The following is an 18,879-nucleotide window of genomic DNA, read 5'->3' as shown; positions in this document are numbered from 1 at the left end:
TGGTGCGTGCCTGAGGTCTCAGCTGATCCAGGAGGCTGAGGCAAGAGGATTGCTTGAGCCAAGGAGTTTGAGGTCAGCCTAGGCCACATAGTGAGAGCCCCATATCTAAAAGTAAATAAATAATAAAATAAAATGCAGAGATTTAATGGCCAATATTTTCTTTAGGATTTTTATGTCTAGGTTCACACATGGAATGGTCCTATTGTTTTCCTATACTATTCATTGGTTTCAGAATTAAGGATGTCATCTATGAAATGATTTGGACATTGTTTTATATTTTCTAAACAGTTCATTTTGAAAAGAGAGACTAACTGAAAAAAACTCCTAAAAGTTTGGTGAAATACACATAAAACCGCTTGGGCCTGCTATTTTTTGGAGAGTTGGATAAGGGCAAAAATAAGGCTAAAATGATTACCATTTTAGTTTAAGTTTCTTTTCCTTCTTACATCAATTTTGGCATTTTATCTTTTTTCAAAACTTTTAATATCTTTTTCTAAAAGTTTGTATAATCTAATTATTGTGTAATGGCTATATTTTTTACTTGTTCTTAAATTTGTTATGAAGTAGTTCAGATATATAAACGAATTGTAAGTCACAGTCGCCCACATCCCGCTCCTGACGCTAATTCTACCGCCTTTGAGAATTTGACGCTAATACCACTCCGCCTCAAATGACTCACTTTAACGCTAATACCACTCCGCCTTTGAGAGCCCTCATTCCCAGCATTTCTAGATACCTCCACTGCATGTATGCACCTGGACCCTGAAAGGCGATATTTTGTACATTCATATATATTGGCATAAAATCGTTCGGAGCGTTTTCTTTGACCGTTTCTTTGATCTCGGCTGCATCTTTAGTTATAGCCCATTTTCCTTCCTTTTCCCTCTTTCTGACTCAAAGGCACGCACGCCCACACACATGCGCATACACGATTACTGTTCCTAGAAATCAGTGTAGTTGTCTTTTTGGCAAACTTTGCCCTTCTTAAACTTCTATATTGTCTTCTTTTATTTCTTCTATATTGTCTTCTTTTATTTCTGGCCTTTCTTATTTCCTCTTTTATTTTCTCTGTTATTCTTTTTCTAACTTCTGGGTCACCTAGCTCAGTAAGTAGTTTTTGTTCTTTCCTAGCATACCTCGGTACTCTAGTGTCACAGCACCAGCGTCCTTCTTGGTCGCTTGGGGTTCTTGTAGTTACATAATTTAAATATTACCCTTGAATATAAACATTTAGGGCTATACATCTTTCTTTAATATGTTGTATTCTACTAGTTTTATGGAATTATAATTTTATTCTTTACACATATAATGTATACATTTTCTGAAAATACCATGTACGCAGAAATAAAAATAATTGTAATTTTATTTTATTGGGTGAAAGTGATAATGTTTCTAATCCACTGTGCAAATTCTAGGCGAGTATAGAAAAAATAAACACCACTGTCCTGTAGGTCTGGAGGTATCCATCTGTTTTGATATGTTGTATTTTCCCATTTCTATTTTGAGTTCTTCCATGGGTTGTCTGCTATGTGGTCCATTTAAAAATGTCTAAGTGATTGGCTGCTTTTTAGTTATCCTCTTGTTATTGATGCCTGACTTAATTGTATTGTGCTCTGATTATGTGGTAGTAATTCTTCAATATTTGCTGAGACTTGCTATGTGGCCTGTGCATGGTCTATTTTCATGACATAGTCCATATGTGCAAGTGAAGACAGTGGATTCACTATCCGAGACTGGGTTCTCCATAACTGCATTTCAGAAGCCTGTTCACAGAGTTGTTTAAACCTGCCACATGCTTTCTAACTTTTCGTCTGCTTGATCTATCAATTATTGAGAGTAGTGGCTTAAAACCTCCCATTATGATAATGTTTTTTCAAACTTGTAAAACAAATTTTCTTCATGAATTTGGAGGCTATATAGTTAGCTGCATACAAATTTAGAATTTTGCCCTTTTGCTAAGTTTATCATTAGGAGGTGGATCTTGGTTTTTATTAGTGCCTCTTATTTTAATATCTAGTTTGCCAAGCCTTTTACTATCAGCCATTTGGGGCCTTTATGCTTTGGTGATTTTCTTTTCAAATAGCATATAGCTTTTTAAAGAGCATGTGGCTTATTGCCATCATCTGTCAATCTACTGCTTAATTGTTTAGTTCACTTACATTTATAATGATTACTGATATTTTTCTTTTGTCTTTTTTTATTTTAATTTTTGTGGGAACATAGTAGATGTATATATTTATGGGGCATGTGAGATGTTTTGATCCAGGCGTGCAATGCATAATAATCACATCGTGGAGAATGGGGTGTCCATCCCCTCAAGCATTTATCCTTTGTGTTACTAACAAACCAATTATACTTTTAGTTATTTGAAAATGTACAAGTTCATCTTATATTTGTCTTTTTAGATGGTTTTTGTTGTTCCTTCCTTTTTCTTCTTTTTTTTTTTTTTTGAGACGCAGTCTCGCTCTGTCACCCAGGCTGGAGAGCAGTGGCCGGATCTCAGCTCACTGCAAGCTCCGCCTCCCGGGTTCACGCCATTCTCCTGCCTCAGCCTCCCAAGTAGCTGGGACTACAGGCGCCCGCCACCTCGCCCGGCTAGGTTTTTTGTATTTTTTAGTAGAGACGGGGTTTCACCGTGTTAGCCAGGATGGTCTCGATCTCCTGACCTTGTGATCCGCCCGTCTCGGCCTCCCAAAGTGCTGGGATTACAGGCTTGAGCCACGGCGCCGGGCCTGTTCCTTCCTTTTTCTATTCCTTTACATCAACCAGGGTTTTACAAAATGAATCTGTTTCTCTTCCACTAACTAGTTTGGAAGTATAACCCTCTACTTCGATTTGTGTGTGGAACTACATATATTTAGCTTACTCTAAAAGTAATCTACAATTTGTTCCTAAACTTACAGCACTTTAACTCCCTTGTTTTACATATTATTGTCTAGTATTTCTTGTTATCCAAATGAGACATTACTCTTTTTATAAAGGCAATATTTGTGTTCATTTATTCACATTTACCCAGTTCTTCACTATTCCTTCATGCTTCTTACACTTTTGCATATAGAATTATCTTCCTTCTTTCTGAAATACTACCTTGGAAGTTTCGTTAGATGATATAGGGATCTGGTGGTGATGAACTGTTTTTGTTTGTTGAAATATGTATTCAACTGTAGAACTTTCTGGCCCTCCAACTATTAGTAGCGTCTAAATCACCCCCCACCGACAGTGTCCCCAGACCAGAGACACGCGGGACAGCTCTGCTGCATGCACGGTTGTGCTCTCTGCTTGGTGGATGTGAGGCTATGGTGTAGAGATGGGGATAAAACTAGAGAGATACGTGCTCAGTAATGACACACGGCCACTCCATGTGCTGCAAAGAAATCTAGACAGTGTGGAAAGGGTGAGAAAGTGATCCAGATACAGCACTTAAAACCGAGAGAACTCATGCTTTAATAGACACTGAAAATCACAAAGGAGCAAGGCCAAGTGCCTTAGCAATCTCAATAAAAATATGAAGTTCTTTTTACATGGTAAATTTCATAATATAAAAAGTTTAATGTCTGGAAACCGTGTAATTTACAAAAAAAGTCCACGTAGGCCAAAGATGGCTAACACTGCATATAAGGAACGTGAATGCCACTGGGAAGGTATCTGAGGAGGGGCGGGACCACAGGTGTCCTGACAGGAAACATCTTTGAAGGATGTGGCACAAACAAGGGCCCAGTTCACAAACCAAAGGTACACTCAGATAGAACAGCAGAATAGGTGATGAAAATTATACAGTTTCCACTTGTTGCCTACTTACTGAAAGCAAACCAGATTATTGCATGGCATTTTTCCAACCTGAACTGAAATTCTCAAGGCTACAGTTCTTTTTGTGGGTCTGCAAGTGTGTGTGGCCGGGAGGTGGCGGGATCGGCATGGCCGGGACTGGCTGCAGTGATCATGTGCTGGAGGTCACTGGGTTGGAGAAAGCAGGATCAGGACAGCGTGGGTGGCACCTTCGTCTCCTGCTAAAACCCAGCAAGTTTCAGTGTGGACCGTGAATTTTTAAAAAATGGAATGGAGGTGAAAACTATTTCATTTTGTGCTGCACATCAGTGTGGCTCAAAATGTAAGTTTTAGTAGCAATTTTTCTCTTGGTATTTTGACTTAATTAAAAAATCAAATTAGTTGAGTCATTTACTGGAGAGAATTAAGAAAGCTTTGACTCCCTTGCTCTGTGGTCCTGCTGAGGTTTCTAAGAGAGGGGAGTTGTACGGCTTATCGTCATTGTATTTACATCTGATGGAGTAGCAGAGGGTGGGACATGCCAGTTTAAATATATGCAATGCTTTCTGCAAATGGTAAGCCAAAAATTGTTTTGTAAATATTACCCACATCCATGGACTCCTCCCAAGTGGGACAAAGAACCAAGGGCTATGCAGGAGGCATTTGCTTCATCCACGTGGCCCTTACATACCCGGGCTTCCCGGACGCCAGTCAGTCAATCCACTACCTGACTTGCTCTTCCTAGACTGGAGAAACAAAACATTATTCCATTTTCTGTCATCTATACCAGGAGTCAGCAAACTTATTAAAAGGCCAGGTATTGGCCGGGTGCGGTAGCTCACACCTGTAATCCCAGCACTTTGGGAGGCCGAGGCGGGTGGATCACCTGAGGTCATGAGTTCGAGACCAGCCTGGCCAACATGGTGAAACCCCGTCTCTACTAAAAATATAAAAATTAGCAGGTCATGGTAGTGGGTGCCTGTAATCCCAGCTACTCAGGAGGCTGAGGCAGGGAGAATCGCTTGAACCCAGGAGGAAGAGGTTGCAGTGAGCCGAAATTGCGCCATTGCACTCTAGCCTGGGCGACAGAGTGAGACTCTGTCTCAAAAAAAAAAAAAAAAAAAGCCAGGTATTAAATATTTTATGTGGTGTGGGCCAAAGGCAAAATCAAGAATATTATGTAATTACTTATATAACCCTTTAAAAAGGTAACTTAGCTCATGGCTGTGAAAAACCATACCGCTGACCAGACTTAGCCTGTGGGTCATAGTTGCCAACTCCTGATGTACACAAAGAAATCTTGGTGAATTATGCAATTTCCCTTAATTCTAAGTGCATACTTTTTTCAGTGTAGCCTGAAACGTTCACTTTGATTTTATGATTTTACATCCGTTTTACTCATATAGGAACACCAAGACGGACATACACATAAAGTGGCGGTGACTCTACAGTGGCCTCTAGACTGGTCTATCATTTTATCACTTTTGTTTTCCCTTCCTTGAAACTTATATCTAAGACAGAATAAAACCACATAAACCATTTGGCTCTTCAATATGAAACCTAAAACAATAATGTACATGGGACTAAAACCAGGTTAGAGTCCATGAGTCCTCCTAACTGGCTCAATAACCACAGGAAGTGGCAGGGTGGTGGGGGTGTTTGCTAGAGAGGGGCAAGTAGGGCGGCACCCTTCCCCTCATGGAAGGAGAGCACAGACCCCAGAGCTTTACTCCAGGGATCCTTGGCACTTGGGAAAGAAAGAGGCTGAGAGATTTGCTAAGAGAGGGACAGCCTAACCATCTGCATATGGATTTAGAAACTTGAGGTTTACTTTTCATTGTTAAGAACCTGATTTTGCTGTCTAATGCACAGTGCTATAAATTTGGTCTTCACTTGCTACACTGGTACTTTTATTACCATTTTTTCCCCTACTAACATAAAGAAACCCTCATAATTGCTGGCTGCTTTATAAAGTACTTTGCTTTCAGTGTTGGGATCAGGGCTAGAATGTGACATGCTTATTGTTGCCTTTTGTCAACATGGCTGCTGGTTAAATTAAAAACCCCTAGGATGGAGCTCAGGAGAACACAGACTGGATAAATATTATTCTTCTTTTCAGAGGAGTACACTGAGGAACAGGTGAGACTGTCAGTGTATGCTCAGAAGCTGAGATCCTACCCATGGTTAAAACCCCCACTTGGGGATCCTGAGGTCAGTGCCCCCTGCCAGGCCCCTCAGGTCTGCTCCATGTGCTGCTGGTGGCCCAGGGCCAGGTGGCCGCCCACCTTCATGAGGAACCCCGTAGTGAGGTGGGTAGGATTTTTATTTTAGAATTACCTGAAAGATACTTATCTAAATTCTCCAACTAAGTACTAATACGACTTTCAGCATTTCCTTTCTTTATTAAAATAAATTAATGGTTACCCCTAAATAGATGATTCCCTTGTCTTGCCTCAAGCTGGCAACAATTTAAGTTACCGTCAGAGCTGTAGGAAAAGAAGTCCACCTTCACTTTTTAAGATGTATCTCTTTCTCCCTGGTTGGCCATAATCCGGGATGGCCCTGCTGCTTAGGATCTGGACGTGTGGCTTCAGTGGTGGGGGAGGGGCCAGTCCTTCAGACAGTAGGAGCACAGGAGGCTGGCCAGGGCCAAGGTGAGGGTTTTGGGGGGCAGCTCACAGAGGCAGGTGCTGGAATTGTGGGGACCTGGCAACAGATTTAGATATAAGACAACTGAGGGACCTGGAGTTGGGAAAAGAGAATAAAATTCAACAGCTAATAAAAGGGAACAGGAGCTGGAAGGCGGGATAAATCTAGTTAGCCTTGGAAATTTTTTTTTTTTTTTTTTTTTGCTTATAAGGAAACTGAGTCATTTCAACCTTTCCTTCCAAACTTGATAATTACTTATTGATGACTATTCAAAATTTGACATTTTAAAAAACTTTCTGAGCTTTTAAAAATAATAGCTATAAATGCAAAGTACTATTGATAATAAAACCAAGTTGTTTATCCATATACAAAAAAGGTCAATACTGTTTTAAAAGCACAAAGTTGCATTTTAAATCACAATTGCATAGTTCTAAAATGCCTGGATAAAAGTTACATAATTTTTTTTAAGAAAATTCAAGTTTGGTTGACAGCGGGACCCAAAGGACATTTGCAGAGGAGAGTTCAGAATGGAAGCGCTGTTTCAATGTGAATTATTGCATTGTTGCTGAGATATTACACTATCATGAGACCAAAATTGCTACAATTTAATTACAAATCATTGGCATTTTAAAAACCATTATTCCATTTTTGGCTAATATAACACTTTCCTGTAGAATTCAACTGAGAGAAATTTCATAGATCTCACCCCCAACCAGCACCCGAAAGCCTTAGAAAAAGCTCTATTTGTATTTCTGTGTATAAAAGGTACTGCATATATACCTCTTAGCAAAATATGTGCTCCCTTTCCTCTCCCTACCCCAGAACCATGATCATTTTTGTACAAAATCCTAGTGAAGAATCATATCAAAGATGAGAAGCAGGGAGTTCAAAGGTAAACATTTGGTGAAGTGTATAGGAAATTCCATGAGCCTCCTGTACCAGCCCCATAGAAGTCCTGGCTTTTGGTGAATGTGGCCCAGAAAAGCCACCAGTGTGTGTGACAGCCTTTGGACGTGGTCATGCCCCTTGCACGGAGAGCACAGCATCACGAGGGTGCTGGTGGCTGTGAGGGGACTGCACTCGGAACGGCTGAAGCAAACGCCAGGCCCCCATCTGCCGGCTGCTCAGAGTCAGTGGGTATAAAAGATGCTTTAGCATTTGGAAGAAGGGAAAAATCTTCCTGGGGACAGGAACTTGTAGCCATTTCCAGAAGGCAGTCTCAAAGGGCGCGCGGGGGCTGCGGCGGGAGGGCCGGCGGGCAGCGGCAGTGCGCCCAGCGAGGTGGTCTCGGTGCGCCAGTGTCCGTTGGGAGGGGCTTTTGGTGGAGTTCCCTCATGCTGCTGCAGGGACAGCTCCTTCAGTTCAAGCTTATCCACTCCCTCCTCCTTCTTATTGTGCCGTGGTGACAAATTCAACAGACTGAGGACATCTCTCTTAGAAGTCATCGTGCCAGGAGCCCCCCGGAAGATCTTCATTGGCCCTGTGGAATGCTGGGGTGTGCTCTGCCAGAACATCTTCAGGTTATGGACAGCCTGCACCTTTTCGTCAATGGCTGCCATTTTCAGTTTGTCTATGTCAGGAGCGTCTGCTGGACTCGAGCGAGCGGATCCAGCTGAGGAGTAGGAGAGAGCTGGGGAAGGTGCACTGCCAGCAGGAGACTGGTGGCCGGAGCTTGGGGACATGTTCCTTGGTGATTTGGAAATGTGAGCGCTGTAAGGAGAGCTGGGGTACTTCAGTTTAAAGAGAGGCTGGTCCAGCTGGGAAGTCTGTGAGTCGGAGCCGGGCGATGGCCGGCCACTGTTCTGGCTCGGGCTGTCTTTGATGGACGTCTCTGAGGTGGTGGGGCTGCTATATCCAGAACTCACCTTAGGCAGGGAGGAGCTCCTGGCTGGGGGCTTTGGTTTAACAGTGACTGGCGATGGCTGACTCTTCTGATGGGAGAGGACAGGCCTGCTGAACGCGCTGGTTTCTGATGCTCTGAAGACGGCAGCGCTGCTGGGCGCCTGAACGCCGTCTTCAGGGTTATTACTCTTGCTCACCTGGCCGCCGCTCCTCTGAAGACGCTCCACCGCAATGAGATGACTCTGTGTCTCCTCTAGAATTTTCTGGGCTAATTCTTGTGGATCAAGTTTTGGATTGCTTTCTTCTTGGGATTTCACGGTACTGTCCGTTTCTGTGCTAGACTGGTCTGATTCTCCTGTATCTGAGCTTGCTAGTTTTCCCACCTTTTGGAAGGGTGAGTTGGGGCTGGGAATCAGAGTCATTTTCACTGGAGAATTTGGAGTGCTGATGCTCCCTTTGGAGCTCACTGAGACTCTCAAGCCTCCGGCTGTCCCAGGTCGGGGTTGTTTGTGGTCTGGTGAGAAGCACATGTTTTGGTTTTCTTGGTAGGTCGCCAAGGGCTCGTTACTGATGATAGAAAACCCTTCATATTCTTCTTCATCTTTGTTGCCTGCAGGGCGGGTCTGGGGAGGCAGCTGGCTCCGAGGCAGGGTGGATCTCTGCAGGTAAGCGTTCTTGGAGCGGTCATTGTCCTGTCGTCCTCCGGGGCCCCCACCCTCTGACCCACCCTCAGGTCTGGAGACAAAGCTCACTGAGGAGGCAATGGAGCTCAGACTGTACACAGAGATGGCGTCTGAGGCAATGCTGTCCGCACCGGTGGGAGAGAAGGGGGGATGCTGGTAGCCCAAGGGCAGAGCATTGGAAACAGACTGAGCAGAAGCAAGAGACTCCAGGGAGGAGGAGCTGTCGAGGCTGAGGCGCTTGGGTAGCTCAGTAGAATCTAAGCACAAAACACAAAGGCCCAAAGGGCAATTAGAATTCTATATGGTTTTGATTTTTTTTTTCCAAAATTTACAACATCCTTATATGCATAGAAGCTAGCAAAGAATTATGCAAGAGCTACTTATATACACCACTTGAATTAATCTTACAATCCTCAAAAACATGGTCCTGTTAGAAAAAGTAAATCTAACATAGGGACAAAATCACTCTAGGAGAGCTCACAGCCACACCCACACCCCCCCAGACCCCCACCACCATGGCCCATCTCCACTCTGCTCCCTGTCACATGTGGGGTCAGGGTAAGCAACACGACCTTGTATCCACCTTCCTCTGAGGAGGGCTGGCTGTGCTCCTGGGGTGGGGGCCCTTTGCTCAGCTGGGGCATGTGAGCAGTCTGTGACATCTCCTGCCCTCCTTTCCAGCTCCATCCCAGCAAGTCCCTCTGGCATCATCTACACTCGCTCTCCACACTGCTTCTCCCCCATTCTCTCAACTTACTCCATTCAGGTTTTTGTCCCTGTCATTCTTATAAAGTCGCCAATGAGGTCCACAGTGCCAAATCCAGAGTCCATTGCTCAGTTCTGCAGTGGGATACACCCTGCCCTCACCACCCCCTCCCTCCTCCATAGGCCCCTCCTCATCCTTGTCACTCTGAGACCTGGAATGCCCACAGGACACAATCCTCTTCCCCTCTGACCCTCACGCACCCCGGGTGACGCCATGCACGTTTCTGTCTCCATGCAGACCTCTCCCTGAACTCCAAACTCACATACCATCTGCCTGCATGGGTGCCTAATGGATATCCCCAAACTGAATGTGTCCCAGATGGAACTCAAGCCCATTCCTCCTGCCACTTTCCCGACCTCAGCAGAGGGCAATCCCATTTTGGCAGTTCTTCCAAAAAAAAAACCAGGATATCACTGTGACCCATCTGTCATGACCTTCAGCAGACCCCGTTGGTTCCACCTGCAAACCATAACCACCTCCCAAGCCAGCATTTGTTCTTCCCACTGTAGCCAGCTCGGCCCTTAAGAACATCAGTCAGGCTGGGTGTGTCCCCCGAGCCTGGAAATCTCCTCCCGGGCCCACGTGACCTGAGGGTCTACTCCCATCAGGCCCTGTGGCCCCACAGAAGACAGGCACACCTGTCGCCACGTTCCCGTCTGCTTTGCCGCCACCCTCTTGCTTTCCAGTCCCTTGCCCTGCATGAGCACTTGCCAGCACCTCATACATTCCAAGTGCCATGAAAGCAGGGAGTTTTTGTTTCCTGCTCCTGAACAGTCCCTAACTGTTCCCTAACATCACAAAAAATGTTTATTCACTTTTCTTCTGCTTCCCAAAATGTATGTGCTGGTGTTGGCCCCCAGGGAGAGCGTGGCAGGCCCTGGTGGAGAGCTGGTCTGAGGGCAGGCTCTTACCGAACAGAGACAGCAGGGACTGCAGCGCGAAGTGCACAGTCCGTCGATTAGCTTGCTTCCCGGTTTTCAGGATTACTTCCTCCTGACCAACTTCACAGAGATCAAAACCTAAAGGAACAAAGAAGATAAGCATCTGCTTCCTTTGGGAAGATTCCAGATCTTGAACAGGAGCGCTGTAGGGCTCCTTGTGCAACTTCATGGAGTGCCTGCAAGGCCCTTCAGGAAGCATTTGGGCCTGGGGCTTCCCCTGTCTGCACAGAGGTTGGTCATGTGGCAGAGGGGTCGGGCTGCCCCACCCGGAACATCCACTCTACACAGCCCCCATTTGGCGTGTGTGTGGCTGTCACTGCCTGGCTCTCCTCTGTCCCTTCACGGAAAGCACTATGGACCAGAACTGAGTAAGGCTCACTCACATGTTTTTTTCTATTTTTTTCACAGAAGTACAGTCTATATAAAGACTGTCCAGGACAAAAACTGGCCACTCCATTCAGCATTGAGAGCAGTATTTACAGCTGGTGCATGGTAAGGTGAAGTTTCTCAAGGGCAAAGACAATGCCTTCATGCATGTTCAGTGTCTGCCCCCGTGGGCTTTGAAATGAGTGCCGACAAGGGGAATCTGCAGTGACTTCTCTGCCTCTGCCAAAGCCCAGGGGTGCTGCTCCCTAATTCTAAGGATTCTAATGAGACTCAGAGCAGGTGTAACACAGGGCGTGGAGCTTCCTGAGCAAGAGGCTGGCTAACAAGCTGTGGACGATTAAGAGACATTATAGGGACACCAGCAAGTATGTCTCCCTGGGGAGAAGCCAAGCGCAGATGCTATGGCCACAGATGATGTGGTTTGGCCCTGTGTCCCCACCCAGATCTCATCTTAAATTGTAATCCCTGGATGTTGAGGGGAGACCTGGTGGGAGGTGATTGGATCGGTTCATGATAGGGAGTTCTCACGAGATCTGGTTGTTTGATAAGTGTCTGGCATTTCTCCTGTGCTGTCTCTCCTGCCACCTTGTGAAGAAAGTGCCTGCTTCTCCTTCGCCTTCTGCCATGATTGTAAGTTTCCTGAGGCCTCCCTAGCAATGCAGAACTGTGAGTCAATTAAACCTTTCTTTATGAATTACCCAGTCTCAGGTAGTATCTTTATACCAATGTAAGAACAGACTAATACAGATGGGGACCACAAAGCAAGAATTTAAGGCCTGAAGAGTCTTCAGCATTGAAAATTTTCACTCAGGATCCCTAGTCCCTGGTCCCTGGGTAGATCACTGAGCTCCCCTTAAAACACTGCAAAGTGCTGAGTACCTACAATGCCACACCCTCTCCTCTGACCTCACAATGATAAAGTAAAGGGGCCTGTAGTACACGATGCTACTGTCAGCATGCTGTGCGTGTCATGACTCAGCCACAGCACATTCACCAAAGGAGAAACCCCTCCCTCTCTCATCTGCCTAGCCAGCCAGCCTTTTTACTTGTACTCGGAGATTTGGAGACTATCATTCCCTTAGGAATTAGGTTCACTAGAGGAGCATTCTGGTCTCTATGGGACGTTTTCCTCTCTGAATTTGAAAGTAGATAGCAATCCCTGAAAGCAACAGGAAGACATGCTCAGAGAACTCAGCATTAAAAACAAATAATGAATAGTATCAATGTAATGCTTGCATGAGAAACCTCTACTTTTACCAAAATGATTCAAATGGGGTTGCTGAGAACTGGGTCCTCGCCATCTCTGGCAGCCCATGCTGGGTTGTGAAGGTGTGTGCTTACTGCTGAGGACTGGAAAGGGGGCATTTCTTGGAGCCCTGGGAGTGAGCCAGCCACCTCTCTCCAGATGACAGGCCTGCCAGACACCACTGTCCTCCCCGAGCTGTAGTCAAAAGGCCGTAAAGGTCGCAAATGCATGCAGGCTGACTCGCCCCTTGAGTATCAGTGGCTCTTGGAAAATATGGAGAATAACTGGAACATTGACTAACATCTCCCATAATCCCAACACCAGAGACAACCCGTGTTAAGATTTTCCATGTTTCCTTCTGTACTATTCTTGATGTATCTGGCAAAGGGACCTCAAAAGCAGCAAGTGTGCAGAGGAGGAAGGCTGGCTCCACCACCCCCACACCAAAGAGAAGCTCAGGCTCCACGAGGAAGAGAGCTTTTCCTTTATAAAGCGAGCTCTTGGCCAGATGCGGTGGCTCACGCCTGTAATCCCAACACTTTGGGAGGCTGAGGCAGGCAGATCACTTGAGCTCAGGAGATGGAGAACAGCCTGGGTACCATGGCAAACCCCTGTGTCTACAAAAAATACAAAAATTAGCTGGGCGTGGGTGGTGCATGCCTGAAGTCCCAGCTACTTGTGAGGCGGAGATTGCAGTGAGCTGAGCTCGTGCCACTGCACTCCAGCACCCCAGCCTGGGTAATAGAGTAAGACTGTCTCCAAAAAAAAAAAAAAATGTTGTGGTTGTGCCTTCGTCTTGCGGACTTACTTGTGGCAATGCCCCCAAGGCTTGCCCTACAGCTTCTCACAGAAGTGACAAGAGAAGCATCCGGATGGGAACCTGACCCTTCTCAGTCTAGCCTCCATCTGCTGCTGCCTACATAGATATTTACTATGTTTATGCCAGGAAAATGATGCTTTAAACCCACAGAAGAAAAGCATGTAGGCCAGGAGTGGTGGCTCACGCCTGAATCCCAGCACTCTGGGAAGCTGCATGGAAGGGCTGCTTGAACCCAGGAGTTTAAGACCATCCTGGGCAACATGGTGAAACCCCATCTCTACAAAAAAAGTTAGAAAAAAATAAAAAACCAAGTAATGCAACCTGTAAAGGATGCCAAGCTTCTAATCCAAGGGGATTCAGATCCACCCACCTCGGCCTCCCAAGTGCTGGGATTACAGGCGTGAGCCACCGCGCCCGGCCCGAGGTGGTTTCGATAGTACTGTTTTCCTGCCAGTTTTGAGTACCCAGGGACAGAGGACAACATTGAAACCATTATTATCTTATGACTCTAATTTTAGTTTTCTTTAGCTCCTAATAACACTTGACCTCCAATACTAGAGTCTAGCAGGTTCATCTTAAGGTAATGGGCACAAATGAGAGAGATGAAATCACAGTGCAGAGGAAATGGCACAAAGCCATTTGTGCCATTTGGAAATCCTGCTAAACCACTACAATCTAAGTTAACTTTTTTTTTTGAAAGAAAAAAAAAAAAAAAAAGAGATCCTCCTGCCTCAGTCCTCCTGAGTAGCTGGGACTACAGGTGTGCACCACTATGCTCGGCTAATTTTTTTTTTTATTTTTGTAGAGATGGGGTCTCCCTATGTTGCCCAGGCTGGACTCAAACTCCTGGCTTCAAGTGACCCTCGCACCTCAGCCTCCCAAAGTGCTAGGATTACATGCGTGAGCCAATGTACCCAGCCTGAGTTAACTATTTTTAAATAATATTTAAGAAGACACTGAGATACTTTGCCCAATAGAAACCAGGAGGAAAAGCAGTGATTTAAAAGATGGAATTAAAGAACCCACTAAGTCAAGGATGCTCTGCCTACCTAGAGCTGCCAGGAACTCGTGGCATCCCGGGAGCCGCCACAGCTGGACGCTGATGGAGACCTGAATGGGAGCTGATGCCAAGTCCTGCTCCTTCTCGCCAGCCTGGAGCTGAACCAGCACCTGGTGGAGCTGAGGAAGGGAGGACAATGTGAGCACCCTGTGTCTCCTTCCCCTCCAGCCCTCCTCAAGACTTGACCCGTTATTCTTATGTCACCTGTCACTGGCATCGCTAATGACCCTCGCGAGTGTAGCATTTGAGATTCTTTTCCAGGTGCATTCATACCTGCTGTCCTGCTGTCCTCTCTGTGGGAAGCTGATGGGGCAGTGGGGCAAGAGGCTGTGTGGGGCAGGAGAGGCTGTGTGGCCTCCTGGGGCTGGGGCCGGGTTCTGCTTCCAGCCTCATGTCTTCCCTCAGGTGTGGGAGAGCCTCACAGGAGAGGCCATGGAGAGTAGAAGGGGTGAGTTGGGACCGGCCACCTCCCTCTTTCTTAAGTCATCTTTGGGATCTTGAGGTGGATGGCGAAGAGGAACCTGGTTACATCTTAGAGCCTCACAGCTTGAGGAATAACCCACGTGGCCCACTCGAGTGTCCACTTCCTTTCAGATTTCAGGGTCTCTGGCCTCTCCTCAGGGGTCTGTGTGTGGGTTCACAGAGTGTCACTCACTTAAAGCTGGTTCTGCTCCTGCTGTTGTGGTGGACCTTAAGAGGTCAATCAAGGACACAAGAAGGGTGGAGCAGGAAGAGGGGAGCCAGAGCAGAGGAGGGGACAGGCCGCCGGAGCCAGCGGCAGTGGGCACCTGCCTGGAGCGCCACAGCCTGTGTGGCTCCGTTTGACAGCACGTGCACCCCGAGCTCAGAGCCTGCCCAGGGGAACTCGGGGGTGGGTGGGTTGAGGGGCTCACCTGACAACAGTTGCTACTTTAAGTAGTACTCACCATTCCAACCATATTTTTAACAGCCTTCGGCCAGCAGATTACAAGAAAAAGAAAGAAAGAGAGAAAGAAGAGAGTTTAGACTCAAGCACAGGCTGTTATGCAACATGAGCTGATCACTGTTTAGGAAGCGCCACACCAGGCCCGCGGCTCTGACTGGGAGGGGAGAGGAGCAAGAGTCAGCAGGGGACACACAGGAGAACCGACAGCCACACCCAGGCCAGCCGCGTGCGGATCCAGGGGCTCAGGGGCAGCAGCAGCCAGGCCTCCCTTCCCAGCCAGTAGAGGCTCAGGAGGGGAAAGAGCACAGCGGGCGTTTGTAGCCAGCTCAGGAAACCAAAGTCCCTGGTTCCCGAGTGACCCAGGAAAGATCCACCAGCTGCCACCACTGGGGGCAGCCTCGGGACACATCCCTAGGGCCCGACAGCATATCAGGCAGAAAGTCCCTGTGTTCCCATTAAAAGCAAAGAAATTAAGCAACTGGGTTTTTTGGCCTCTCAGCACAGCCCTGCAAATGGAATATAATTTTGGCTTTCAGATTTTGTAGAACACAGACCTCTAGACTGCCTGGGTTCAGGATGCTTTAATACGCAATATCCTAGAAGTGTTTTCCTGATGCTATTCAACAAACAGGCATAACACACTTACTACAAAATGAGCAGGGACTCAGCCAAGGGTACAGGTCACTGCTGGTTCTAAGTTCCAAATCCATGTGGAAACAGCCCCAGGTAGCACTCAGAGTTTCAGAGGCTAATACTTGATGGAGCAGCTTTATTTCTCCATAGAAATATTTCTTCTGCTTAAGTGAAATTTGCTGGCAAATATCTCTAACAACAACACATATTACTTTTTCAAATTGTTACACTCCAGAATGGCCAGAAAAGCAGCTCTGTGCTCTTCAAGGGCTGCTCCAGCCTCCAGAAGTGCTCCCACAGCTGTCCCCCTAGGACTTGGTCCAGACCCTCACTGGCCAGAATGCAGTGGTGCAGCATGGGTACTGAGAAGCTCCCAGGCCAAGCTGCAAAGGACCCACATGATGCTAAGAACTGGAACCCTCTGAACTCCTGAACTAGATCTGTATTTTCCTAAAAGAAAGCATATCTGCTAAGCAGTATCTTGCATTAGAGTTGCTCCTGTGTTCACTGCTTTGCCTCAGTGACTATCTTTTTCCAGCATGGTAAGTACTTTGATCAAAGAAGTATGGGAACACCTGCAGCTGTCCTGGCAGGCTGGCCCCACACCTGGTGGCTTGGGGAGGGTGGCTGTAACACTTGTCAATCAGCTGAAAAAGTTGGTGGTGAGGAGGACAAGGTTCAGGAGACCACTGAATGGAGATTTCAGGAAATGCCCTGAGACCACAGGTGACAGGGGCCCCATAAGCATCCTCTGAAGGCCCTTGATGCTCAGCACCCAGTGAAAACACTATGCAAACCTGCCCCTCTGTGCCCCGCTGAGTCAAGCACCCAGCTTCACCCTGGGGTTGGCCGCACAGCTTCATCAGGGCCACAGGTGCACCTGACAATGCCAATAGTGGCCAGTGTCTGCTGGCACGGCCTCCCATCATCCTGGGAAGGGGCAGCACCGCTGGCACGGATGCCTTGGCATCATAGATGGAAATAGCAGGTAAACAGCACTTGCCAGGGAGGGCTATTCTCTTACTACCAGCCCTCATCTTCTCCTTCGAATCACAAAGGCAATGAGACTGCATTAACTTACAGCTTCCTATTTAGGGCCAAATTGCTCTGCCTTTCCAAATCAGCATGGGCCTCAGGCCCTGGCTCAGCCCTCCAGGCTCGACTTACCCGGCTGATGAGCTGCTCTCCCGTCTCTGAGGCAGTGATGAGTTTGCAAAGGGCTTGGAGGGCAGGATTGGGCAGACCTAAACCAAGGAAAAAGGGTAGAAGTTATTCAGAAGAGCCTCTGTACACAAAAACCTTCCCAGGGGAAAGAACCCTAAATCCTCGGCATCAGTGGCATTTTTCAGAAGCTCAGCACAGCTGGACGTGTGTCTGGGATCCCTTGCCATTTCTCAGAACACCCTGCTCCTAGCTGGGAGATCCAGCATCCTCATGAATGCGGGGCCCAAGGCCACCAACTGTTCCACCTGCTGTTGGCCAGATCTGTTGCCCCAGCCCTACACCCGCAGCTCACCCAGCAGGGACTGGAGGGTGCTGCTGCACTGCTGGAGCCGGTCACCCGGGTCAGAAGTTGGGAAGAAGACAGCTGCTGGCAGGCCGCTGGTTGGGGGGTCCAGCCGGAAGCCCACAGCGGTGAGGAGGGCCTGCCAGCCAGGGATGCCACCCACTTTGTTCTCCACGCTCTGCTGGGACGTGTACATGGCATTGCGCTGCCCGTTCTGGATGCGCTGCAGGGACTTTTCCACCTGGGGGGAAATTGGGGGTGAGTCAGAGACCCAGGCAAGCCCTGGTTTCTGTCCACATGGCTTTGAGGGTACACAAAGCCCCAGGGGTGAAGCAAGGCTGACTGCTGCAACCCCACGTGGCCCACATGGCCAGGCCTGAGGATGTGACAGTGGGGCACTGACCAGGCATCTTGCGAGGGAGGGCACAGAAGGGAAGGATTTTACAATCAGAGCCCTCAAGGGCTGGTACAACAGAAGGATTCTGTCCCTCCCCTAAACCAACCCCTTGCACACACTCCACAGACAGTAAAGCAACGTGTCTGAACACACAGGGGCCTGCCTCAAACCCTGTAATGGCTCCTGCCCACTAGGGATAAACCCTCAGGCCCTTCAGGACCCCCCTCGCTGCCCACAGCCCAGCCCCATCATGGGGTCTTGGCTGGCAATGCCCTTCTTCCCCATTCCTCCCACTCAGCCTTCATCCCTCCGCACTGGCCTCTGCAGCCTATACCTCCCTCCACCAGGAAGTGTCCTCCTGTCATCCAGGGCCTGAACAGTTGCCTGGCACTTCTACGCTGGTCACCCAAGTCACTGCTGCATGAACTACATGAGTGAGTGTTTTAACAGTAGTGCAGGGTCTCAAGGCTAAGTGGGGACAGCTGAGAGGCGCAGTGGCTCACACCTGTAATCCTAACACTTTAGGAGGCCAAGATGGGTAGATCACTTGAGTTCAGGAGTTCAAGACAAGCCAGAGCAACATAGCGAGACCCCAGCTCTATACCCCGTCCCCCCCAAAAAAACACCAAATAACAGTAGTGCAAACAGTTTTCATCGGGCCTCCCTGGGCCTCTCTCTAGTGGAAACCCCTGTCCACTCTGGGATGTTGGTGCCCTGTGAGGCACATGTCCCCTCAATGGAGGGGCATGGGTGGTCCAAGATGACCTGAGGCTTTTTTTTTTTTTTTTTAAACAGTAAACACTGGGATGCCGGAGCACAGGCGTCCAGACAGGAGGAAGTGTGTACTCACATCAGCCAGGAGGAAACAAGCCTGCCCGGGAGGACAGAAGATCAGCCCTGGCTGTCACTCAGGCAGGGCGGGCCTCCAAGACACTGCCTACTGGATCAAGGAATATCCAGGAGGTGTTAGAAGGTAGGGGCTGGGGAACTTGACTCCATGGCCCCCACACTCCTGCATCCACCCCAGGAGATAATACCAAGGAAAAAGAGGAAACCCTTAAATGGGCCTGAGGGGCCTCAAGGCCATGTGGGGGCAGCTAAGAGGCCTGGCCTGGGAGGAGGCGGCTAATGGGTAGAGAAGGCAGTTCCACTACCCCAAAAAAGCAGTGTGCAGTGGCAGCAAGGACAGAGGGACTTTGCGGGTGACGGGACCTGAGAACTGAAAGGCTCTAGGCAGTTTCCAGATACGGGGTAACAA

The 18,879-nt window shown here is 47.8% G+C and overlaps 1 protein-coding gene across 10 annotated transcripts in view; it reads right to left on the bottom strand.

The window, feature by feature from the left end:
• Positions 1-3,420: 3,420 nt before the first annotated feature.
• TTC28 (tetratricopeptide repeat domain 28) overlaps positions 3,421-18,879 on the bottom strand; it is a 727,080-nt gene continuing 711,621 nt past the window's right edge. For 4 of the 10 annotated variants that reach the window (XM_015457345.4, XM_045364303.3, XM_074004109.1 and 1 more), the window contains 6 exons: positions 17,234-17,465; positions 16,885-16,961; positions 15,086-15,109; positions 14,149-14,278; positions 10,617-10,724; positions 3,867-9,196 (listed from right to left, as the gene is read on the bottom strand). In XM_015457345.4, coding sequence (XP_015312831.3) covers positions 7,566-9,196; positions 10,617-10,724; positions 14,149-14,278; positions 15,086-15,109; positions 16,885-16,961; positions 17,234-17,465 — 2,202 coding nt within the window. In that variant the 3' untranslated portion in view covers positions 3,867-7,565. Of the gene's footprint in view, positions 9,197-10,616; positions 10,725-11,299; positions 11,684-14,148; positions 14,279-15,085; positions 15,110-16,884; positions 16,962-17,233; positions 17,466-18,879 lie in introns of those variants that run through there. The other 6 variants (XM_005567710.4, XM_045364304.2, XM_045364300.2 and 3 more) reach the window with 4 other exon arrangements.

Source organism: Macaca fascicularis, chromosome 10, assembly GCF_037993035.2.
Source record: "Macaca fascicularis isolate 582-1 chromosome 10, T2T-MFA8v1.1".
Classification (NCBI taxonomy): domain Eukaryota; kingdom Metazoa; phylum Chordata; class Mammalia; order Primates; family Cercopithecidae; genus Macaca; species Macaca fascicularis.
Note: the sequence above shows the minus strand (reverse complement) of the source record. Positions and strands in the feature narration are given on the sequence as shown.